This window comes from Thamnophis elegans, chromosome 10 (genome assembly GCF_009769535.1).
Source record: "Thamnophis elegans isolate rThaEle1 chromosome 10, rThaEle1.pri, whole genome shotgun sequence".
Taxonomy (NCBI): Eukaryota; Metazoa; Chordata; class Lepidosauria; order Squamata; family Colubridae; genus Thamnophis; species Thamnophis elegans.
Window position 1 is genome coordinate 31,936,581 of NC_045550.1, and position 26,701 is coordinate 31,963,281.

The following is a 26,701-nucleotide window of genomic DNA, read 5'->3' on the forward strand; positions in this document are numbered from 1 at the left end:
AAATCCTTTTAGGGAATGGGCAAGCTTCACAAAGTAAATTCCCCGACAGCAACAGAGATATTAACAGGATTTATGTGTGGGCAAGGATTTCATGCTGAAAGGGCAGCCAGAAAAGGAAGAGGCTTAAAGAGGATGCATCTGAAACTTGACTCTTCCCTCTCTCTCTCTCTCTCTCTCTCTCTCTCTCCCTCCCTCCCTCCCTCCCTCCCTCCCTCCCTCCCTCTCTCTCTCCCTCCCTTCCTCTCTCTCTCCCTCCCTCCTCTCTTTTTCTCCCCCTCCCTCATCTCCTTCAGGTTTGGGATCTCTGCTGGGATTTCCTTTCAAAACTGATTTGTAACCTGTTCTTAGGTCAGATCACTATAGAACACCAACAGCATCATCCAGAAGCTTGTTTGTGTGTGTTTGCATGCATGTATGGGTTATTGCATTTGTATATAGGGGCAAAAAGTGCACAGTGTTTGGTCCTTAAAGACTGTATAATCAGTAGCTATAAGGGAGAGGATGCAATGATCTAATGGGGACTATGGAGTTTCCAAATGTTCATGGTGCAGTTGCTCTACAAATGTTTCTTGTAGTCCAATCTGAGAAGAGACATGCCACTGCTGTGCAGAAGCTGCGGGAAGACAAACAGGGGGGAAGCCTTGTCCTACATCAATACCAAGGTAAAGAAAAATTGCATTGACTGGGGAGTTTGCAAGGCAGGGTAATCTGTACATCTCCGTTGGCAAGTATTATTTTAGCAGAATGCGGGGATTGGGAAATCAAAGGAAATAAAGCAGGCTGGGGTGGATGGGTGTTTGTTTGTTTTATTTTGAATATATACTGTATCTGGATAAACAAAAGTTTTACCAAAAAGGGAGATATTTCTAAGCCTTAGCCCCTTTCACTTTTTCCTTTAAGTTTTATTCTTTTCTGCCAGTCTTTGGATGAAAGCTACAGGTAGTGTGACTGTGGTTTTAATAGTGTGTAAAGTGGCACATGGTTCTCTGTATGGCAATGCAGCTGGGGACAATATAAGCATAGAGCACAACGTAGGACTAAATGCAAAGGAAGGCATTGTGGCTACTGTTGCAAGGATTATGAATGCAGATAGTCCTAGCTCAATGTGAGATTTTATTAGAGCTACCGGATCGGCGCTGTAATTTTTTTCCTATATCTTTTTATCTACCATCTGGATTTTTGCAGCACAGGCCTGATAGTCCTAGATTTTATAGCAAGAGATTCTGTGCCTCTAAAGTATGATGCAGAAATCACCCCTAATTTGCAAACAAAGCCAGTGTGGGGACACTCTGAAATGGACAATGATTCAGTAATTCTATTTCCAGCTGCTGCTATAATAAACAAAGAAAAGAAATATTTCACGTGTCTCTATAAATATGACTTGTATTAGTGTGCATAGTTGTGATTAATAAAAGGGATATCAGAATAAGACATTTATAGCTTCATTCAAATCAAAAGCCTAGATTGTGTTTTGCAGAGGGTATAAATTTTAATAGTGACTTAGCAGATTTTATAGTTGCTACTGCTGCTATTTTGATTTTGGAATTACACAAAGCTTTTATTCCTATTTGTTAGTTCATGAATACTATTCACTGATTAAGTGACATGCCACTGAAGTTTATATAGGTTTCTCATATCATTCATTTTACTTCATAATAACATTCCTGGTGAAATAGTTTAAGGTGAGTGGAAGTCCAAAATCACCCAGAGAAATTCATAGTTGAGGAGAAACTGGAACCTGATTTTTCCCTTTCCTTAACCATTAACTCACATAGGTTGCTAAAACTTGTCCTTCTATCCATCTTATTATGGAGGGATGCACAGTGTCCAAAGGGCACAGGGGAAAATATAGTCTCACTTAAAAAACAGGTAGAGCTTTTATTGCAAAGTTGTGTTGCCATCTTGGCTTTATTGACCCTACCTAGTTGTAAGCAGAAGTGGGTTCCTATTGGTTCGGACCAGTTCAGCCGAACCAGTAGTAACCTGGTGGGCCTGGGTTGCTGGAACCAGCAGTGACCCTGGCCTGCCACACCCAAAACTGGTTCTCTTGCCCGCACCAGAGGTGCCACCATCTTGTTTTTGCCTTCTGCACATGCACAGAGCAATTTTTGTTGCACTGTGTATGCATCCATATCACTCACCAAGCGAACGTGGGGCGCATCCCTGAGTGAACCAGCAGTAGCGGCAGCTGGAACCCACCACTGCCTGTAGGGTTGATATGTGTTTAAAAAGAATTAAAGCCATTGATGATAATTCAGTGATTTCACCAGAGATAATGTTGCTGTTTTTTTGTTTGTTGTTGTTATGAGAAGGAGGGAGGGAGGGAGAGGGAGAGAGAGAGAGAGAGGATGATAGACAGACAGACAAACATAAAGATGGGGAGAGAGAGAATATTTGAAGGGTGGAGGCTGGTTACACAAACCCAACAGAGCCTTAATATAGGGATTCCATTTGGAACCGGACCATGGAACTTGTAGGTGAATATCTGTGCACACAATGCTACATTTGTAAAAGTGATGTGCACACGCAAAACTATATTCCCTCCTGCCCTACCTCTGCCACCTCCCCCAAGCTAGAAAGGTCCTTAACACCTTTATTTTTAAGATTAACTTTGCAAAAAGTATAAATTTAACATTTTAGAATCACAGGAACAAAAGTACCAACAATTTGAGAGAAGGAGAGTTGATGTCACGACGGCATGACGTGCGATCTTGGTGCTCCGAGATCACAGTCGAATTTCTGCCGTTGGATGGTCCATTTGGACCTAAACCGTCCCGCAGAGATGGTTGAGAAAGGAACCTCCTGCTGATCTCAGGGACACTGCAAAGTCCTTGAAAGATACAGGAATAGCCCTTTTTTCTGGTAACAGAAATGCAGCTAATGAAGCTGCTGAAGTTGGGACAGCTCAGGAATGGGAAGAAAGCAGAAAGAGAAAGTATGTCGAATTGGTGAGGAAATTTTATTATTAGAGGAAGAGACTACCCAAGAAAAAAATTTAAGTTAAGATTGAAGACAGAAGACTGTAGGCAGTGAGATTGAGCTGCATTGAACTTAGTGTGTTATCCAGTTTCTATTTTTTTTTTCATGGATGGAATTTTTGCAGGGGCTCCCTATTTTTTAAACTGAATGGATTAATTCTTTCTTCTTCTTTTTTCACTTTTGGTTATACCTATAGATTAAAATTCTCCTTTTTTATAATGCTTGATTGGATTGATTGGATTGTTTTTGATCTCCATTTAAGGGGTTTTTTTTCTTTCTTAAGCTTGGAATATAAAGAAGAAAATAAGAAGGATTATAAAGAGGGTTGTAACAACAGAAGGAAAAGTACTTATACTGCCACTTAGAGGCTGGAGGCTGGATACATTGGTTTTTTTCTTTCTCTTTGATCATTTGAGATTCAAGGTTCTTTCAGTTTGTTTACTGACAGTGATAGTAGGAAGAGCACAAGTTGTTTATACAGGTGCCTTTTGTAAGTTCTATCACTAGCTATTGGAGGGAAGACAACATTTTGACTTGAAATATAACACAGGTCTGCAAAAAAAAAATTCGAGAGCTGTTTTGGTTATTCCACATAATCTTTATGTTTTTTGGTGTGTTGAATCCGAAACTGACCTCCATTTTGTCATATGACATCATGTTTCCTGACAATTTAGGTAACTATGTTAAATAAGGCAATACCTCAAAATAAATGAAAATAGACTTATAAAATTAAAGTTTTATTACAATATTTTCATGAAAATCCTTTTTTTTTAACTGAAATGAGCTCACCTACACACACTAAACTCGATTCTTCTTCCTTGTGAGGCTCATCTTGGTGCATTTACGCTTGTGAGTAGCATCTGGAATGTCTCTCTGAAGCATCCAACAGTAGTCTGCCATCATTGTAATGCTCCATTTTCCCTGGTATCTCCTTTCCATCTCTTTAATGTGTTGGTGGAATCGTTCACCTTGTTCCTCACTCACAGCTCCCAAATTTTCTGGACAGTAGTCAAGGTGGGACTGGAGGAAATGCACTTTCAAAATCATCAGGCAACCTAAAGCTTGAAATACTTTCAGCGTTCTTCCGACGATCTTTTTGTAGTGAGGATATTTGTTATTGCCTAAAAAATTTTAACTTCTTTAAATGCAATCCACCCTTCTTTCTGAGGATCCGTCATGGTATTGACAAACTCTTGATCAACTATAACCCTTCTAATGTCTGATCCGATGAACACACCTTCCTTCAATTTTGCTTCTGACAGGCATGGAAACTTGGTGGCCAATATTTGAAGCATTCTCCATCTCTTGGAAGTGATTTTACAAATTGCTTCATCAATCCCAATTTTATGTGGAGAGGTGGTAGAAGAACTTTATGGGAAGGTACCAAAGTTTCTCGGAGGACATTTTTTTTCATCGACTGTTAGCACCCTCGGCTGCCAACTCTTCTTGGTTCAGTGATTTTGTCAGTCTCAACTGTTCCATAGACACAGAAAACAAGGGTATTTGGTATACCCAGCTTGTTGCCCGAGCAGCATGCACAAGACCTTCAAGTCCCCACATGCTTGCCAACCATGGTCTTCATATTTAAGTTTATGAAGAACCAATTCCAAGTTCTTCTAGGTTTCTTTCAAGTGTATGGAATGACCTACAGGCATGGAAGCATAAAAACTGTTGTGGAGTAAAACTGCTTTGAGACTTTTTTTTTTGAAGAAACTATAAAAAGACGCCATTGCATGGGTAGGATAGCGGCAGTAAAAATGAACATCTTACCAAAATTTTTATTTCTTTTTCAAATGTTACCAATACTTAAAAGAGATGTGAACCTTTTAGAATGGCAGAAGGGTATCAACAAATTTGTATGGGCAGGAAAGAAGCCGAGGGTAAAGATGAAAATAATGCAAGATGTACGTGAAAGAGGAGGATTGAAATTACCCAATTTAAAATTATATTATGATGCAGTGGCATTATCTGCAATCAGTGACTGGACCCATTTAACCAATGATGGAATATTGAATATCGAGGGACATGATTTGGTATATGGTTGGCATGCTTATTTGTTATTCAACAAAAAATTAGATAAGAACTTTAAAAATCATATTTTAAGAAATGCTTTATTGCGGGTCTGGAAAAAATATCAACACAGACTAAACGATAAGCTGCCCATGTGGGCAATTCCTAGACATGCAATTCAAAATATGAATATAGAACAAAAACACGATAGAACCACTTACAGACAACTTCTCACTTCAGAAGTGGGGGTGTTACAATTAAAATCTTTAGAGACACTTAAAGAGGAGAAGGTAGTTCAGACATGGTTTCAGTATGGCCAATTACAGGCTAGGTGGAAAATAGACCAAAAAACTGGCTTTGAAACAGTTGAGGATAATTTGTTTAAACAAATAAGAGATCAAAGCTTAATGCATATAAAGAGGATATATAATGTATTAATACAGATGGATTCCGAAACGGGACTGATTAAAGACTGTATGATAAAATGGGCACAGAATATTGAGGAACCAATAATGTTGGACACATGGGAAAGAATATGGGTAAGAAATGTGAAATTTACACAAGCACAAAACTTGAGAGAAAATTTTTATAAGATGTTTTATAGATGGCATTTAGATCCCAAAAAGCTCGCTTCTATGTATCCGAATGTACAGCCTAAATGTTGGAGATGTGGTTCTCTTGATGCTACATATTTTCATATATGGTGGACATGTCGAAAAGTTAAGGCATTTTGGATAAAACTGTGGTGGATTATGCAAAATATCTTCAAAAGAAGGATAAAATTCACCCCTCAGTTATTTTTACTAGGTATATGTACTGATTTTACAGCAGTAGAGACTAATTTGGTTCTGTACTTAATAACTGCAGCAAGACTGTTGGTGGCGCAATACTGGAAGAAGGAAGACGTACCTACAACTCAAGAATGGACTTTGAAACTTATAAACTTAGCCGAGATGGCAAAAATCTCAGCATATCTTAAAGATCACTCAAACGAGAGATATAAACGAGACTGGAAAAAATGGATTGACTATACACAAAGCAAATATGGGACTAAGAAATTCCAGATAGCATATGCTTAAGATTAGTAATAACTTAAACTGTTTAAAGTTTGGGTAACAGTAAGAAGCTGAGTTCAACGCAGAGATCCTTTCGATCCTTTTCTTCTGCTTTGTTTTTAAGATACCTTAGACTGTGTTTGTTAAAAAGCTATACCGTGTACGGGCTCTGGGAAGTCGGGGGGAGGGAAGGGAGGGGGGGTTTAGGGGGAGGGGGGAGGGGGGAAATATAATATGTCTTAGATCTCAAAGCACATGATTGCACTTGTATACTGTGGCTTTTTAATGGTAGTGTAAAGATAGGACAAGCTGAATATATTGATAGACAATAGAAATACACCGAAGGGAGGAGTAGACTGAAAGAAGAAAGAGGGGTAGCGAGGGTGGGAGAGAGGATTGGAGGCAGGAGGAGAAGGAAGGGAGGGAATGTATTGGGAGAGAGGAGCGATAGAGGGGGAGGGGAAGTAGGTAGTAGAGGGGAATGTTGGAAGGAAGAATGTAAGTTGGAGGGGGTGAAAGAGGGTGTATGGTGGGTCAAGGTGGCATATTGGGTTTGTATTTTGGGGGGTAGGGTCTATGAAAGCGAGGGCTGTGTTTATTATTCAATGTTATATGCCCCGGTCATGCACAGTATACATGTGATTGTATGAAATGAAATGGAAATGGAAATAAAAGTATTTTGATAAAAAAAAGACGCCATTGCTCTGAATCATATTGGATTTTAAATTGACCCATCAGACCTTTGACATCAATGCAATAAACCAACTTTCTTCCTGGGCGAAGTAAGGAATGAACTCCTTTTCACGAAGTCTGAACCATGAAGATGACACTCCTGGCAACAATAAATTCCTGCTTTTCAGCCTTGATCCGAATAACTCAGCAGCATCTTTGGGAAGATTCAAGTCTCTTACCAAATTATTCATCTCCTCCTGAGAAAACAATTTTGGTCTTGTATCATCTTCAAAGTCAGAACTTGATTCATCATCTGGTTCAAGTATGACTTCACCTTCATCTGAGTTAGGTATCTCTTCCAAGGTAGCAGGGGGCTTGGGTTCTGGTATATCTGTGCAATGGGGGATGGTATGAATTGCTGAGTGAAGATTGGGGTATGAAATGGAATGCTTCCATTTGGAATTAAACCCTTTCACATCGCAGGAACAAAAGTAACAGTCATCACTATGGTTCTTTTGCTCTCGCCATACCATAGGAATCCCATAACGCAAAGATTTTTTCTTACCTTTGAATCAGTTTCGGAGGTCCTCAACACACCGTTTGCACACTTTATGAGGCGCCCAAACTTTATCTTGATCTCCAATTTTTAGTCCAAAGTATGCAAAGTATACTTTTTTCACAATGTCTGTAATATTCTGCTGTTGCTTCAACACTGTATATTCAGCACAGATGAAACAGAAACTGTCTGTGAATTAATACACTTTCATGGAGCCATAACATAACGGTTGAAAAATGACGAGCTAACATGAATTGCGATGAAAAAGTGTGAACAGCCTAGAACCAAGAACCTGATGATGATTCATGCACAAGTGTGGCATGCAGGAGAGAGCAGTTCTGTGTCTGTACACGAGACGTAACAGTGCTGGCCATGCCCCCTGCACTGACCGGAGATGCTGCTATCTGCCCTGTGTCTCCCTCCCACTGGATTCTTCAGGAAAAATTAACCCCTTCTACCATTAGAAGCACAGACTTAAAACTTGCTTCGCTTATGTATATATTGCTGAGCATCAGATTTACAGTGCTATATTTTTTTACATAACTCGGACAAACCTTTTAAGGTTTTTTGGCATTTTATATCTTAAATGCACTTATGTGAATTAATTAATAGTAATTTGGACTTTAAATTTGGTTAAAAACCCATAATATAAAAAAATACCAAAAATTAAAAAAAAATGATAAATTTAAAGATAATTTTGCATGTTGTGGCAAATCATGATGTCTAGGATTTTTTCAATATTTTATTTGTTTTCAGCACACCAAAATACATGGAAATTATATGAAAATAATCAAACAGCTTTTTAGTCGCAGACCTGTGTAATAAATGAACCTGTTTGAAGTTTATTAAAATAGCCTTGAACTCTATAGTGGCAGTGTTTGCAAAACTGAAAGAATGGCTCAGCAGGAAAAAGAAACTGTAACATTGCAAATGATTATGTTTGAAATTCAAAATCTATTAGTTGTGACAGAGAGAATTAAAAAGAGATTGGAGAATATGGAATACAAAATAGAAAAATCTTATGGAGAAACTGAGGATGTTTACCAAATGAAGAAAGTGGAGGACAGAGTTCAAAATATGGAAGAAAAAAATGAGCAAAGAGATAAGAAAACTGTGGATACTGACAACAAAGTGAGTGTGATTGGTAATGGCAAGAGTGGAATGTGGAAAGGGGAGATAGATGGATTGGAACTCTACCCCAGATTTCAAAGCACAGAAGAAGAAAAGAGAGAAAAATTGACAGAGATAAGGAGAGAAATCTTGACAGGAGCACTAGTGATAACCAAAGATAAGCTGATGGAAAGAACAGATGTTGGGTTTCAAGCTTTTATGAGATACGAAAGGAATAACATGTTGCCAAGAGAAGTTTATACAAGATTTATTAAGAAAGTAACTAGAACATTAATGCTACAAATGGCAAGAGATATAAGACCGTACTATTACTGGAAAGATACAGGTTGATGCAATGAAAATGTATAATAAAAAATTAAGCTAAATTTAGTTTACTAGTAGTATGTATAAAATGAAGCGACAATAGCTATAGTAAAATAATGATTAATAATGATAACAATACATATAGATATATTAGTTTGATAATATGAAATTTTATGTAAACAACACATGGAGATTATCACAGGAGGTTTAGAAGTTTTATCGAGAATATGTTATAAAGATGTATTGTGATTGGATGATTTTAGGATGATTTAATGGACTGTTATATAATCCTATTCTAGATTTTGAATATTATATATAAAAGGATGTAAAAACAATTAGTCAAAATTAAGGTTGAGATATAATAATTGTGATATACATGAATATAGGTGAATTTAAAATATGCAATTTGATATGAAAAGCAGGTGGTGACTATGGAAGAGATGCATGGAAATACTGTAACTAACTGACACACTTTCTACAATTTGTAATGGAAGATGGTTTTTTTATGTTTGTTTGTCCTTGTTCAAAAACAAATAATTTTTTTTAAAAAAAGAACCAACAATTTGCTGCTGACTTTCAGCAACATAATCTACAAAACTAAGGCTGGGGCCTTGGGCTGATCATCCCATCATTTATTAATCTTTAGTGGAACCACTCTTAAATCACCCATGTACACTTTCAGACATGCAGTTGTGTATGATTATAAAAAAACTGAGTAAAGTTTTGTCCTTTGTCACACTATTAAAACCAGAGCAAGGTGTCTTTCGATGCAGAACTAAAACAGGTGTTCCTAAGACACCTTGTGTGATTGAAAGGCTTCTCCAGATGCTTTTTGTGTTTTGTACAAATATATTATCTACAGGGGTAGATCCTGCTTCTCTTGTGGATATGAGCAGAGGCTATGCACACAAACACGTGTGGAAAAAACTGGAAAACATAGACCTTTCTGAAGGATAGGAGTGCTTTAATCGTTCAAAGAGAATGTTCCGCTCATATCATCTCTTTCAAATATCTTGCATAGTCCTAAACATTTTTTTATCCATCAGATAATTAAATTATGGGATTCACAGTCAAAAGTATGTCAAAATGAAAGCACATGCACGAATGAGATGGCGGTCTCTGAATTTGATATATAAACAAAAATAAATAAATGATGTCATCTTGCAAATGACATATTATGTAGTGACACAAGTATTGATTATGGTACCACGCATGTTGACATTTGTTCTCCACTGTCCCTCTGAACTGCTCATTGTACCAGCAAAGACAGTTTTCAAAGCAGACCAGTTAAATTCATCAAGAACAGAGCTATCAATGGCTTATAATCTTCACAGTTGAATCTTATCTCTGGAATCAAAAACAGCATTCCTAAAATGCCATTTAATAAGGATCAACAGTGAAAAAGAGCCATAACCTTCTTATAAACTTCTTGAGTGCTTCTGTTAGCCACGCCATGATGCCATCTTTCATAGTAGGGATCATAAGCAGGAACCATCTCCCATTGTGGTGATAGATTTATCTGTGTAAGGACGCTTTGTTAGATTTTCTTCTGTGCTTTGCAGATGGAGAAGCTTCTACATAACTCATGGCATCAGGAGGATAGATCTGCTTGGAATAAAATTGTGGTTGCCCAGCCATTCCAGTGGCGGTGTAAATAATTAATGAAGAAAGGCTCATAGAATACTATAGCAGAAAGGCCTTTAGTAGACAAATCTACTAAAGTCTTCACATGAAGGGAATTAAAGCAATCAGCTAAGAATGGCTCTTTATTCTGTTTTCTATTATACTAGTAAACAGGAAGAGGAAGCAAAATGCTGGTCTTATATAATATAAACAGACTCTGTTGTTTGAGGCTGTTGTTAAAAAGAAAATGTATCACTTGCAGTGTATTCAACCATTCTGATGTTCCTTCAGCAGCTGATTCAGCCATCGCTCCCTGTGGTCTGCCTGGGTCAGCTGCAGCAGGCAGGATCAATCAAAGCATGCCAGGTTATGTGTGCTTGTTGCCAAACAAGGAAAAGCCATGGGCACAGTGGAAGATTTTCCCTTGAGCCAACACATTTCAGAAATGGTCCACAGGGAGATTCTGTTATTGTGGTTTCTTGCCAGCCTTTTGATTACGATAAGAAAATCTATTACAAACTAAAGTTAAAGAAAAAAATTAGTTTCAGGGATCAAGTCACAAGAAGTAGGTACCAGGTTAACCAGGAACATTATGCAAGTTTACTTGTTAGCTTGATTGTAGGGATTTACATCAACTTACACCACTTCGTAAATAGTTCCCAAAAATTTTAGTTGCATAATTAATTATTAGAAATCTTCATGTGCTTAATATGAAGGTGTCAACAAATAAATTTTGGGTATTACGGTTTGATTACAGTACTTGTGAAGTTTGACACCATGAAGCAGCCAGTGCTCTTAGAGTATTTCTGAATGCTCTGAAGTAATTCAGATTGAGCCATACTGTAGTTAAACAAACACATGACTATCACACATTGCAATGATAATTTATCATTCATGGCCTGAGCTATGCCAGTCATAAGTTATGCAGTACCCAGAATGGAAAATGCATTTTTGGAATGCTGCAGCTTCTCTTTGATGATTATCAATATGCAGTTCTTTGAAGACATATACTGCTTAACATATTCCTTTAGGGAGACTCAGCTTAGGGGTGTTATATTATTCTGTACTTTATTTTGATTTGTGCATTAAAATATAAGATTTAGAAACAGAAAAACACATTTTAGCACTTCCCATATGTTCTTCCAATGCACAGAGAAGATTTGGGTTCAACTAACTCTCTTGGTAAACCAACTCCCTTGATAGAAGGTTTTGGGGCTAAAGTGTATGATGAATGTTTGAGGGAGCTATATATGTCTAGCTTATCAGAGAAGGATTATGAGGACATGATAACTATCTTCCCGTACTTGACAGGTTATCACAGAGAAGAGGTAACGTTATTCTCCAAAGCACGAGGGAGCAGGACAAGAAGTATCAGATGGAAGCTTGTTAATGAGAGATCCAACCTAGAAGTAAGGTGAAATTTTCTGATAGTGAGAAGAATTAATCAGAGGAATAGCTTATGTCCTGGAGTTAGTGGGTGCTCCCTCCCGGGAGGTTTTCAAAAATAGACTGGACAACCATTTGACCAGGGTGGTATAAGGTCTCCTGCCTTGCATAGGGGATGGGAATCTCAGCACTGTGAATCTCTGTTTTATGCTCTGTGGCTACCAGTTTGCATGGATCCATGTACTGCATGTACACAATTACACATAACAAACTTTCTCATGGCCATAATTAAAATGTGCCTCCTTTTTTATGAGTTATTTGTTCAACTTGATTGTTAACCAAACCCCACCATTCAAAGAATTTGCCTGTATTTGCTCAGCCTGGCACTATCACACCTTAAGGAGAATGTTAGTTTTTCTGTCAGAAAATGATACTTGAGGGAAGAAAAGCAGGATAATCCTCTTTCTTATCTTGACCCCATTAAACCCTAAGGACAGCATCATTCCTTAGCCTTGTTATTGAGGAGGAATAGAAGTCCGTAATTAAAGCAGCACAAAATATGCACAGCCAGGATAGAACAGCCATCTGGTCTAATCACTAAACAAGGCGAGTATAATCCTCAACTATAAAAAAAATTGGCTTATATAGCAATAGCAGTAGACTTATATACCGCTTCATAGGCCTTTCAGGCCTCTCTAAGCGGTTTACAGAGAGTCAGCATATTGCCCCCAACAATCTGGGTCCTCATTTTACCCACCTCGGAAGGATGGAAGGCTGAGTCAACCCTGAGCCGGTGAGATTTGAACCGCTGACCTGCTGATCTAGCAGTAGCCTGCAGTGCTGCATTTAACCACTGCGCCACCTTGGCTTACCTCCAAAGCAAATCAAATTTATTATTTTAATCAAAGATACCATTCTCCCCTGGTAAAATTAATAAAATAAAATGTGTGCAATGAGTTTTGACTACCACACTAGTTGCACTAGTTGTTGCCATGCTTTCACTGCGGCCACAACAAAGTTTGGTTTTTGTACTGATCGTAGCACACTTTGAACCTGAAAGAAGAGGATTAGTATAACATACTTTTGTCTTAGGATGTGCTGTATTGCATCAGGAGTAGTATGTAATCCTTACACACATAGAAACCGCAATAAAACAATACATGTTGGGTGATTGCTATTTCCTAAGCATCTTAAAAGCAGAGTTGTTCTGTTAATAAGTGTTTGCTGAATCTGCCCTGTAATAAAGTCAATAAAGATATACTGTGCCTAGCTTTTAAAAAACATCTTTCTTAACACAGGGAAGTTTAACCTGTATAAACATTGTGCAGATTGCCATGTGCCTGTCACTGTCAGGGAGGGCAGTTCCAGGAAGGTTTGGTATTCAGTATCATTCAACCTTTTAGGGACTGTTTTTTTTTTTTTGCCTGGTCAAACCAGTTGAGTTGAGTTGAGTTTATTCAATTTGTATGCTGCCCCATTCCCGAGAGACTCAGGGTGGCTAACACTCAGAGGGGGGGATACAAAATAAAAATAAAAAGACAGACAATTTAAAATACACAACAGACGTAACCTTGGATGGGGCTGAAAGATTCAACAGCCCCAGGCCTTCCGGAACAGCCAGGTCTTAACTGCTTTGCGGAAAGCCGGAAGGGTGGTAAGGGTCCGGATCTCAATGGGGAGATCACCCCAAAGGGCCGGAGCAGCCACAGAGAAGGCCCTCCCCCAGGGAGTTGCCAGTCAACACTGGCCGGCAGATGGAATTCGGAAGAGGCCTAGTCTGTGGGATCTAATCGGTCTATGGGAGGTAATTGGCAGGAGGCGGTCTCTCAAGTACCCAGGTCCAATACCATGTATTTGGATTTGGATTTTGGATTTTATTAGTATTTATAGGCCGCCCTTTTCCCTGAGGGGACTCAGGGCGGCTTACATAAAATAAGGAAGGGAGGGTACAGACAATAGACACAAACAGTACATAGAAGTAAAATAGTAAGCAACATTCATTCATCATTCGGGTGGGGACAAATTAGCTTTATCCCCAGGCCTGACGGGTTAGCCAGGACTTAAGGGCTGTGCGGAAGGTCTGGACGGTGGTGAGGGTACGAATCTCCACAGGGAGGTCGTTCCAAAGGGTCGGAGCTACTACTGAAAAGGCTCTCCTCCGTGTAGTTGCCAGTCGGCACTGACTGGCAGATGGAACTCGGAGGAGGCCTAATCTATGCGATCTAATTGGTCGCAGGGAGGTAATTGGCAGGAGGCGGTCTCTCAAGTACGCAGATCCACTACCATGGAGGGCTTATGAGTGACAAGTAGCACCTTGAAGCGCACCCGGAGATCAACAGGTAGCCAGCGCAGCTCGCGGAGGATAGGTGTTATGTGGGCGAACCGAGGTGCACCCACAATCACTCGCGCGGCCGCGTTCTGGACTAGCTGAAGTCGCCAGATGCTCTTCAAGGGCAGCCCCATGTAGAGCACATTGTAGTATTCCAGCCTAGAGGTCACAAGGGCCCGAGTGACTGTTGTGAGGGCCTCCCGGTTCAGGTAGGGTCGCAACTGGCGCACCAGGCGAACCTGGGCAAATGCCCCCCTGGTCACAGCCGTCAAATGGTGGTCGAAAGTCAGCTGTGGATCCAGGAGGACTCCCAAGTTGCGAACCCTCTCTGAGGGGTATAAAATTTGACCCCCCAGCCTGAGCGATGGAACACTGATCGAATTATTGGGAGGAAAGCACAACAGCCACTCGGTCTTCTCCGGGTTGAGTACAAGCTTGTTAGCCCTCATCCAGTCATGTAGAGCTTTAAAAGTAACGACTAGCACCTTGAAGCGTGTCCGGAGACCAATGGGCAGCCAGTGCAGCTCACGGAGGGTAGGTGTAACATGGGTGAACCGAGGCGCACCCACGATCGCTCACGCGGCTGCATTCTGGACAAGCTGAAGTCTCCGAATACTCTTCAAGGGCAGCCCCATGTAGAGCGTGTTACAGTAGTCCAGTCTTGAGGTCACAAGGGTGTGAGTGACTGTTTGGAGGGCCTCCCAATCCAGGTAGGGTCGCAATTGGTGCACCTGGTCGTCACTTATAAAGCCCTTCATGGTATTGCACCTGGGTACTTGAGAGACCGCCTGCTGCCAATCACCTCCCAAAGACCCATTAGATCCCACAGATTAGGCCTCCTCCGAATTCCATCTACCGGCCAGTGCCGATTGGTGACTACTCAGAGGAGGGCCTTCTGTGTGGCTGCTCCGGCGCTTTGGAACGAGCTCCCCTGGAGATTCGGACCCTCACCTCCCTTCAGGCTTTCCATAAGGCTGTTAAAACCTGGCTGTTCCAACAGGCCTGGGGTTGACAAGTTCCCTTCCCCGCTCGAATTGTGTGACTGTTGATGGTTTTAATTTTCTCTGTATTTTGTTTGTTTGTTTTTTCCCTTGTCTGTATTACTCCCCTCCTGGGTTTGTTAGCCGCCCTGAGTCCCTCTGGGAATAGGGCGGCATATAAATGCAATAAACCTATAACCTATAAACCTAACCTGGGCAAAGGCCCCCCTGGTCACAGCCGACAAATGATGTTCTAAAGTCAGCTGCGGATCCAGGAGGACTCCCAAATTGCGAACCCTGTCTGGGGGCATATAATTTCACCCCCCAGCCTGAGAGATGGTGGGATAGCCAATCTTTGGGAGGGAGCATTAATAGTCACTCAGTCTTGTCAGGATTGAGTGCAAGCTTGTTCGTTCCCATCCAGACCCTGACAGCCTCCAGGCACTGGCACATCACTTCGACCGCTTCACTGAGTTGGTATGGGGCGGATAAATACAGCTGTGTATCGTCTGCATACTGGTGGTATTTAATCCCGTGCCGACGTATGATCTCACCCAGCGGCTTCATGTAGATGTTAAATAGGAGGGGGGACAGGACCTAACCCTGCAGCACCCCATAGTTGAGGGGCCTAGGGGTCGATCTCTGCCCTCCGACCAACACTGACTGCGACCTGTCTGAGAGGTAGGAGGAGAACCACCGGAGGACGGTGCCTCCCACTCCCACCTCCCGTAACCGTTGCAGAAGGATACCATGGTCGATGGTATCGAAAGCCGCTGAGAGGTCAAGGAGCACTAGGATAGAGGCGTGGCCCCTATCCCTGGCTCTCCAGAGATCATCGATCAGCACGACCAAAGCAGTTTCCATGCTGTAGCCAGGCTTGAATCCAGACTGAAAGGAATCCAGATAATCGGTTTCATCCAAGGACCGCCGGAGTTGAAAGGCCACCACTTTCTCAACAACCTTCCCTACAAAGGGAAGGTTGGAGACTGGATGGTAGTTACTCAAAATGGCTGGATACAAAGACGGTTTCTTCAGGAGGGGTCTCAGCACTGCATCCTTTAGGAGGAGCGGGAAGGATCCCTCCCAGAGAGAGGTGTTAACTATCGTCAGGATCCAGCCGCGTGTCACCTCCCTGCTGTTCGCAACCAACCAGGAGGGGCACGGGTCCAGTATACAAGTGTAGGCACTCACCGCTCCCATGGCCTTGTCCACTTCCTCAGGAGTGACAAGTTGAAACTCAGTCCATAAACTCCGCTCAAGACCTTCCCACGGTACCTCGGCTGGCACTGAGTAATTGGAGTCCAGGTCTGTCCGAATCTGAGCGACTTTATCCGCTAGAAACTGAACAAGTTCCTCGGCTCTACCTTGTAAAGGTTCATTCGCATCCCTCCCTTTCAAGAGGGAGTGGGTTATTCTAAACAAGGTGGCTGGGCGTGATTCAGCAGACACAATAAGAGTGGCAAAATGCGCACATTTCGCTGCCCGTATTGCCACGAGATAGGCTATGACAAAGGCTCTCATCAGTGCTCGGTCTGACTCAGAGTTACTGGCCTCCAGCAGCGCTCTAGACATCTCTTTTGGTGCTTCATCTTCCGGAGTTCCTCGGTGAACCAAGGGGCCCTCCTGGATCCGCTATCTCAGAGAGGCCGTAAAGGCGCAATCCGGTTTAGAGCTCCTGCCGCCGCTGTATTCCAGGCAGTGACCAAGGCCTCCACCGGACTGTGGACGAGAGCGTCAGGTATTTCTCCAAGTGCCGTCTGAAATCCCATAGGGTCCATCAGGCTCCTGGGGTGGAACCACCTAATTGGTTCCTCCTCCCTACAGTGGGGGATTAGTTTCCAAAAGTCAAGCCTCAGCAGGAAGTGATCAGACCATGACAAGGGCAAGATCTTAACGCCCCTCAAATCTAGATCATGTCTCCACTGCTCCGAGAGGAATACGAGGTCAAGTGTGTGACCCGCTGAGTGAGTCGGACCCCGAATTACTTGGGTCAAGTCCATGGACGTCATGGAAGCCATGAACTCCTGCGCCCCATCAGAGTGACCACCGAGCGAAGGCAGATTGAAATCCCCCAGAACCATAAGCCTGGGGAACTCGACCGCCAGCTCGGCTACTGACTCGAGGAGCAAGGGGAGGGCTGTTGCAATGCTGTTGGGAGGAAGGTACGTTAACAACAAGCCCACGACCCGCAAGGTCCAACTTCACCAGCAAGGACTCACACCCGACAAGCTCCAGAGCAGGGCTCCTACGAGGAACTAGAGACACTCGGATGATGATAGCCACTCCCTCACCCCTTTCCTGTGGTCGCGGCTGATGAAGCACCTGAAATCTTTCTGGCCACATTTCAGTGAGGGGGACTCCTCCCTCCGGGCCCAGCCAGGTTTCAGTAATACATGCCAGGTCTGCCCCCTCATCTAATATTAGGTCCCGGATGAGTGGAACCTTGTGAACCACAGACCTGGCATTTAGCAACAATAGCCTGAGACCAGGGCCCTGACTACTCTCGCCATCTGCCCTTGGAGTGGAACTAACAGGGCCGGAAGGAGGGATCGCTGTGACGTAGAGAACCCTCCTTCCCCGGTAATGGCTAGCCCTGAAGTTCCCACCGTACCTGCCCCTCCCCGTCATGACCATAATGTTCCAGCCCACCACCGTGTCCATAGTCCCCATTCCCCCCCCCGGTAGCAGCCGCTCTCTCCGGCAAGCCATTTGATTCAAGCATTCTAGGACTGGGATTGGGCCTGGCCCCCTAACACTTCTGCAACAGCACTCAGTGAAGGAGGCACCAGGTTGTAATCCTAGTCCTCTCAGACATACACGTCCATTCACCCAAGCAATCCCCACGTAGCAATTAAAAACACAAAAATACAACAATAATGGACTAATAAAAAAGTGGGCTCATTCATTCAGTCACACCCGTATCACATGCACTCCCCATACAAGTTAAAAATTGCGCAGCGGTTGCAAGAAGTTTGTACAAAGTTTATGCTAATATGGAAGAGGGAGTCCTAGTATTCCTGATCTTCTCTGAGGAGTCCAGCAGAGAGGGCAAAGTCCAAAAGTCTGGAGCGGTAGGGAAGTTAATGTCGGTTGGAGGGACGTGCGAAACAAGCTCCCCGCCCACGTCCTCCTCATCCCCTGCTTAAGCGGGAATCTCAGCGAGGCTGGAGATGGATTCAAAAGACCCGGCTTGCTCCGAGATGATGGTCCAGAGGACGAAAGCAGGGGCAGAGATGGCTGGGAGGCAAAATGGCCGTGGTTAGCAACCGGTACAGCAGTGAAAGCCGAAAGGCCGGTCATGATCAAACGGCCGGGGATGCAGCAGCCGAAGTACTGCCTCCCCCCCCCCGGCAATCTGGATCCAGCTGAAAAAGACTGCGCCCCCGATGGAAGGGGGATAAATGGGGGAGGACACCCCTCTCAACAACTGAGCTGCTGTGTTCACAAGGCGGCATCAGCGAGCCAGTGGACCATCAGGCTAGCAACCCCAACCCTAACCCTAACCCTAGCCCTAACCCTAACCCTAACCTAACCTAACCTAACCTAACCTAACCCTAACCCTAATCCTAGCCCTAACCCTGATCCTGCCACTAAGCCTAACCCAAACCCTAAACCTAACCCTAACCCTAACCCTAACCCTAGCCCTAGCGCTAACCCTAGCCCTCACCCTGACCCTAGCCCTAACCCAGCAACAGCACAGCAGTGGTTGTAGCAGTCAGGGCAGCAATAGCCGGGTCAGCCCCCCCCCCCCAAGACGGACCTCCAGGCCGCTGAGACCGCAGTGTGACAGCTGCAGCCGATGTTTTGCTTAATGATGGTCACAGAGCGGGTTCCTCCCCAAATAATCCAGAGCCAGAAGCCAGAAGCCGGAGTCTCGCCATCCCAACGCCGTCACTGCCCCCAGTGCTAGATTTAGAAACGCGCCGAATTCAAAACGCCGCCGCCATTTTCTGTAGCCGGCATGGGGGATGGGAAGGTCTCCGGAGCGTTCAAGTGTCCAGGGGCCACTAAAGCAATCCCCCTTTCAACGCTCCCCCACTCCCCTGCTCTTCCCTCTGAAGTCTAGCAGCCAGGAGTTAGAGGCTTGTTGTTAGGCTTATCGACCTAACGCTGCCACTGCCGCCGCTGCCAAGTTCAAAAAGCCGATCTACAGCTGATCTTCAGCGCCGTCTTTGCCGCAGACCAGCACAAGGTGGGAAGGTTCGGAGCGTTAAAGGCGCCTAGGGAGTGTTTACGCGACACCCCCTCCAGCCACAATGCACCCCCGGACTGCCTGATAGATCACCTCCATGGGGAACTTCTCCCTTCGAGTTTCCAGGGGCTCCGTCCCTCTCAATTCTGCTCCTCTCTTTTTCGCAAAGCTCAGCGTTTTGCTCAAGCAGCATCTTCCATCCAGGATTTATCCATTCTGTAGCACCCAAATGATAGCAAATCTGTAGTGAGCACAGAACATTTGTGATTTACTGTTAGTATCCATGATGAGAAGTGGTTGCTCTTTCAAATTAACAGAACCAGGCCATTAAAGAAGAATGTTATTTCCAACCAATTTGTAATAAGTTACTTCTATTTTGGGCATTCCTGTTCTCAGGTCTACCTACTGTGTCGATTTAGAGAGTAAAGAAGATGATTTTGACAGGGAGGGGGGGTGGCTGGCTGACAAGAGGTGAAAAATATTTTAAATCTAGATAACATTTGGAAGTGGCTTAGGCATAAACCAGGAGGAGAGGATACAGCAAATCAGATTTGCAAGTTTCTATCATTAGTATAGCCAATCTCAACAAAAGTAGTTTTAGTCTTCCTGGGGAATTGATTTCTTGATGGGTATACCCAATGAGACTGACAACAATCTTCCAAATCTTAATTGAACTTAAAATATTTTCACACTTTGTTGCCTTTGCAAGAGATCTTTCATATCTCTATCAAGGTCATCTTCCTTATTCTTTACAGTTGAGATATAGCTGGTAGTATGGGTCTTAGACATTTTCTCTGTGTAGACTCAAGAGAATTTTTCTACATAAAAAGTCCCACCTAATCCCTATATATAGTTTGGGCAAGGTTTTTAATATTTGAACAATTTTAGGGTTGCTTAGTTATTTTAGATGAGTACTTTTTTAAAGGAATATTATTGCCTGCCCTGTTATGATCTTCGTAGATGCAGACACATTAGATCGCTGGTGTCAAACTCAATTTCTTTTTTTAATTTTTTTTAAAAAAAATTCCAAAACAAACACAACACAAAGAATCCTTCTTTACATACTGTAGAAAGTGTATCAGTTGGTTACAAAAGACTTCCGTGCATCTCTTCCACAGTCATCAACCATAATTCATATTAACTCAAGTATTTTAACTCAGATATTTATACATATTACCATCATCACACCTCCATTTTCATTTGACTATAATTGTTTAAACATCCTTCATCATAAAATATACCAAGATTTAAAACATAACCACATACTGGCATTTCATTTACTATTTCTAAAATCTTCCAATAACACTGAGTCCTTATGGCCTATTCTAGCTAAACATCCATAATATTTAGTAACAAAATTTTCTAATCCTCCTTTCCAAATCACAATTTACAATTTACATCCAGTTTCCTTATGTTGTACCCATAGATATATAGATATATAGATATATAGATATATAGATATATAGATATATAGATATATAGATATATAGATATATAGATATATAGATATATAGATATATAGATATATAGATATATAGATATATAGATATATAGATATATAGATGTATAGATATATGTTGTTATCATTATCTCTCCTTTATTTTACTGCATCCCGTATCATAACATTTTCCCCCTAATAATCAAAACTTAACTAAATTTAACTTAGTTCTTTTTTATTAGCCTTTATATATAACCAAAAAGATTTCTAATCTTCCTTTCATGGGTACCATTCAATATTCATATCCAATTATTACTTATCATGACAATACATATGTATACATTATTATCATTATCAATTATTTATTTGACTATATCTATTGTCACTAAATTTAACTAAGTTTAACTAGTTTTAAATTATACACTTCTATCTATCAACCTGTATCTTTCCAGTAGCAAAACAGTCTCATGTCATCTGCCATTTGTGGTATCAGTCCTCTAATCATCTCCTTAATCAAATTTGTATGGACTCCTCTTAGCAACTCCTTGCTTATTAAGTCTCTCATGTAATTTCGATGCCCTTTTTCTGTTTCCTTAATCAGCTTATCTTTAATTGTCACTATTGTTATCAATGATGTTGCTAATAAAATTTCTCTCTTTAAATCCATAAATTCTTTTGTTTTTCTTCTTCTGTATCTTGCCATCTGGGGTAGGGTTCTCCTCCATTTAATTCCACTTTCAGTGTTCCACTCTTTCCATTTCCAGACACAAACCAATCACCATAGATATCAGCGGATTTAATTTCTTTATGGTCATTTTCCTCTTCTGTTTTTAGGACTCTAACCTCCACTTTTTCCACTTGATAAACATTTCCAACTTCTTCATCATATTTTACTGTTATATGCTCTAGGTTTTCCAACTTCTTCTCCATTCTCTCAAATGTGTTTGATAATTTCTGAATTTCTAAGAATATCTTTTGCAGGCTTAAAGTTTCTTTCTGCTGTTGAAATTGTGCCATTATCTCCAGCTGACAAACACTGGAGCTCTGGTTTGGAAGGTTTTTACAAGATTAAGCATAAATTCATAATAAGGTCTTATTTTCACTTTTCTCTGGTTAAAGATATACTTCAAAGGAACATCTGTATGCTTTTCTTCTTATCATTCTCTATAAACAACAGTAAGACCTTGAAGTGCCAAGCCAGAATAATCAGTAAGAAAAGTAAAAGTGTTTTGTTTCCAATACACAAACCTCCAGCCTCTGAGTAGCAGTGTTTTTCTTTCCCTCTGTTGTTACAATTTTCTTTGTTCCCTTTTATATCTTTTTTATATTCCAAGTTTTAAAAAAGTCAAATTCTTGAATGAGTTAGAGAAGAAAAGGGGGAAAACACCTGCTGTAATGAAGGAGAATTTTAGTCCATAGGTTACAAAGAATAATAATAAGAGAAAAAAATAGAAGAAAACTTAATCCATTCATTTTAAAAGGCTTGCATAAATTCCATCCATGAACATAGCATTTAAAAAGTAAGATAACCCACTCTCCAAAACCATTCAAACCTTAATTCCGCCACTTATTTCTTCTGTTCTCAAATTTAAATTAACTTTAAGTTTTTTATAGGCAGTCTCTTTTAAAACAGTAAAAATTCCTCACCAGCTGGAAACACTTTCTCTTTCCGTATCCTTCCGTTTTGGAGACTTCTTCAGCCTAATGGCTGGATTTTTTTGTCACCAGCTTGAAGAACTTCTCTTGGATCAATCAGGGACTTTGTGATGTCCCTGAGATCAGCAAGACCTGTTCACCATCTCTGCGAGATGGTTTAGGTCCAATTGGACCACCCAGTGGCAAAAGTATTGGCTGCGGTCTTGGAGCAGCGAGACCGCACGTCCTTATCATTGCGATGTTAGCGTCTCCTCGTCAAACTCAATTTCATTTAGGGCTGCATCAAAGTTGTGTTTGACCTTGGGCAGCTGAGGTAGGCATGGTCAGGGTAGGCATGGCCACTCAACATCACTCGTGTCAGGGGCCCCTGTGATGGCCTGAGCACTCTGCCTGTGAAAATGGGTTCCCAAACTCTGTTTTAGCCTGCGACTGCCTCCTGCAACCCTCTGCCAGTGAAAATAGAGTCTGGGAGGGCTACCTGCTGGCAGAGGCACTGTGGGACAGCCCTTCACTGTTTCCAGGGCAGCCCCTTGGCCAGATCTAAGCACCCTCGGGCCAGATCCAGCCACGGGCCTTGAGTTTGACACCCCTGCATTAGATCATTTGAATATATTTTCCAAGGCCTTCATCAGTACTTTACCAAGTGATACTCCACAGAGTATTTTTGATTACTTGTTCCTTGCTCCTTCCTGTTAATAGTTGTTCATATAAAGCAACTCTCCACCACTAAATATCTTCATTGTTTATTCTAATAATATAATAATGCATAATATATATGAATTATTTTGCTAGCATGTTAGCATATTCCTTTACCAAGAAAACCACAAAGAGAGAAACGTTCACATACAAGTAGATAAAACTGGAAATGGTATTGGCTCTGAGATGGGAAAACTACCAGTATATTTTAGGAGCAACCATTTTGTAATGAAAAGCCAGCTTGATTCAGTATGCATTTTGAATAGAATGCATTATGTAATATAGTCAACACTTAAACTATTCAGTGTATAACTAACTACTGTATATATAGCTATGTGTAACTAGGTAACTTGTATAAACTTCAATAGTCTCCAAAGGAGGAGGAAATACTGCTCCTCTGTGAGACTTTAGGGGAATATAGGTTCTGGTTTCAGCTTAGTTCAGTTTAGTTTTTAAAATCTTAATCTGTTCAGTTTTAATGTTTTAATATTTTAATTATTTTTAGCTAATTTTTAACAGGGTTTAATCATCCTTACCTCATTTTTAAATTTTAAATTTTTATATGCTGTTTCTAGAGATGAATATGGAGCGGCAACAGAATAGAATAGAATAGAATAACAGAGTTGGAAGGGACCTTGTAGGTCTTCTAGTCCAATCCCCCACCTAGGCAGGAAACCATTTCAGACAAATTGTTATCTAACATCTTCTTAAAAACTTCCTGTGTTGGAGCATTCACAGCCTCTGTAGGTAAGTTGTTCCACTGATTAATTGTTCTAACTGTCAGGAAATTTCTCCTCAGTTCTAAGTTGCTTCTCTCCTTGATTAGTTTCTACCCATTGCTTCTTGTTCTGCCCTCAGATGCTTTGGAGAATAGTTTGACCCCTCTTCTTTGTGGCAGCTCCTGAAATATTGGAACACTTCTATCATGTCTCCCCTAGTCTTTCTTTTCATTAAACTACATATACCCACTTCCATGCAGGCTCAGGTTATTTGTAACTGTTCTTCATATGTTTTAGCCTCCAATTCCTTAATCATCTTTGTTGCTCTTCTCTGCACTCTTTCTAGAGCCTCCACATCTTTTTTACATTGTGACAAACAAAACTGATTGCAGTATTTCAAGTGTTGTCTTACCAAGGCATTATAAAGTGGTATTAACACTTCATGTAATCTTGATTCTATCTCTCTGTTTATGCAGCCTAGAACTGTGTTGGCTTTTTTTTGGCAGCTGCTGAACCCTGCTGGCTCAAATTTAAATGATTGTCCACTAGGATTCCAAGATACCTCTCACAGTTACTACTATTGAGCAAAGTACCACATATGCTATACCAATGCATTTGTTTTTTCTTGCCTAAATGTAGAACTTTACTTTTCTCACCATTGAATTTTATTTTGTTAGATAGTGCCCAATATTCAAGTTTGTCAAGTTCCTTCTGTATCTTAAGCCTATCTTCTGGAGTGTTGGCTATTCCTGCTAGCTTGGTGTCATCTGCAAATTTGATGAGTTTCCCATTTATCCTCTCATCCAAATCATTGATAAAGATGTTAAAGAGTACTGAGCCTAAAAACAAAGCCTTGGGGTACTCCACTGCATACTTCTCTCCATGTAGATGCAGTTCCATTGAGGACTACACGTTAAGTACAGTTGGTCAGCCAGTTTTGAATCCATCTCGTGGTGATGCTGTGTAACCCACATTTTTCTACATTATCTAGTAGTAGGTAGTAGGTCTACTTCAGTAGGTCTACTTTATCAAATGCCTTACTGAAGTCCAAATAAATTATATCAACAACATTCCTCTGGTCCACTAATTTTGTCACTTTGTCAAAGAATGCAATAAGATTAGTCTGGCATGGTCTGTTTTTGACAAAACCATGTTGGCTTTTGGTTATTACTTTTTTAACTTCCAGGTGTTCACTGCTTTGTTTCTTGATTATCTTTACTAGAATCTTCCCTGGTATTGAGGTCAGGCTGTAGTTTCCTGGATCTATTTTTTTTTCCTTTTTTGAAGATGAGAACCACATCAGTTCTTTTCCAGTCCTCTGGCAGTTCCCCAGTGCTCCAGGATCTCTGAAAGATATAGTTCAGTGGTTCTGAGATCTCATCTGCCAGTTACTTCAGAACCCTGGGGTGTAATCCATCCGGTCCTGGTGATTTGAACTTGTCTAGGGGAGACAGGTGGTCACTTACCATTTTCTTCCCTATTTCAACTTGTGTTCCTAATCTGATTTTTGTGGTGCTGTTTTTGATAGGTTGGACTGTTTTTTCCCTTTGTGTAAAGACAGATGCAAAAAATGAGTTAAATAGTTCTGTTTTCTCCCTGTTGCTTGTCACTTTCTTGCCACTTTCTCCCAGCAATGGACTAATTGTTTCCTTAACTTTTTTCTTGTTTTTAACATGCTGGAAGAAGCTTTTTAGTTGTTATTCTTTACTTTCGTGGCAAGCCTTTCTTCATTGTGAGCCTTAGCTTTTCTCACTTCATCATTACAGGCTCGGGCTATTTGCTGATATTCTGCCTTAGTTATGTCCCCCTCTTTCCACTTTTTATACTTATCCTTTTTGAATTTCAATTTGTCAGAGAGTTCTTTATGCAGCCATGCTGGCTTCCTTTGGAAGCTGTTATATTTCTTTTTCATTGCTATTGTGCTAGACTGAACTTTTATAATCTCACTTTTCAAAATTTCCCATGCTTCTTGAGTTGTTTTTCCCTTGAGAATTCCCATCCATGGAATTCTTCCCAAGCTCTCTCTAAGTTTATTGAAATTAGCTCTCTTAAAGTCCAAGACTCTAGTTTGATTTTGTTCTACTACTTGTTTGCATAATGTTGAATTCCAATATTGCATGATCACTTGCCCACAAGGTTAATGTAGCTTCAACACCTTCTATCATTTCCTCTCTATTAGTAAGAATTAACTCCAATATGGCTGATGCCCTTGTTCCCTTCTCTACTTTTTGGGAAACAAAGTTGTCTGCTAGTTTTTTTAGGAACCTGTTGGATCTTCCACTTGGTGCAGAGTTTGTCTCCCAGTTGATGTCAGGGTAGTTTAAAAAACCCCATTACTATTGTGGTGTGCTTCCTACATACCTTAGTTAGCTGACTAGCAAAAAGTAACAGAAATGTTCTGTATCAATTAATTCTCTGTCCCCGCTGTTCAGTTTAAATGTTTATCCAGAAAATCTGTGAATCTAATGCCAAGTAACTCAGTTCCTTTCTTGGATGGATGCAAACCATCTCTTTTGTACAGTTATTCATTGGACCAGCTGCAGACATCATGACTAATGAAACCAAAGCCTTCCTTTTTACACCACTCTTTTAGCCACACATTAAACTCTGCTACATGCTGGTCTTTCCCTTTTTTGTTCCTTATATACTGGTAAAACCTCTGAAAAGATAAGCCTACAATCTATACTATTAAGTTCATACCCCAAGCTCTGGAAATCATTCTGCACAGAAAGTACATCTTTTGGGGACAGATCATTTGTGCCAAGATGTATAATAGCATCAACATCACAGTCCTTACTGGCATTTTTGACTATTTTAAGAATATACCTCTTGTCTCTGCTGACATTACACCTGGCAGACACCTGACCTCTTTCAAAACCTCCATATCCTTTCCTAAATTTACATCGCTTACAATTGAATCACCAACCAGAAGGTGACTTCTCTTTTTGGATACCTTGCTCTTCTTGTATGACTGAT

At 41.2% G+C, this 26,701-nt stretch overlaps 1 protein-coding gene across 1 annotated transcript in view; it reads left to right on the plus strand.

Moving 5' to 3' along the window:
- The first annotated feature begins 514 nt into the window (after positions 1 to 514).
- Positions 515 to 26,701, plus strand: part of KY (kyphoscoliosis peptidase) — a 66,737-nt gene continuing 40,550 nt past the window's right edge. The window contains 1 exon segment of the mRNA XM_032225765.1: positions 515 to 662. Within this exon segment, the coding sequence (XP_032081656.1) occupies positions 515 to 662 (148 nt within the window).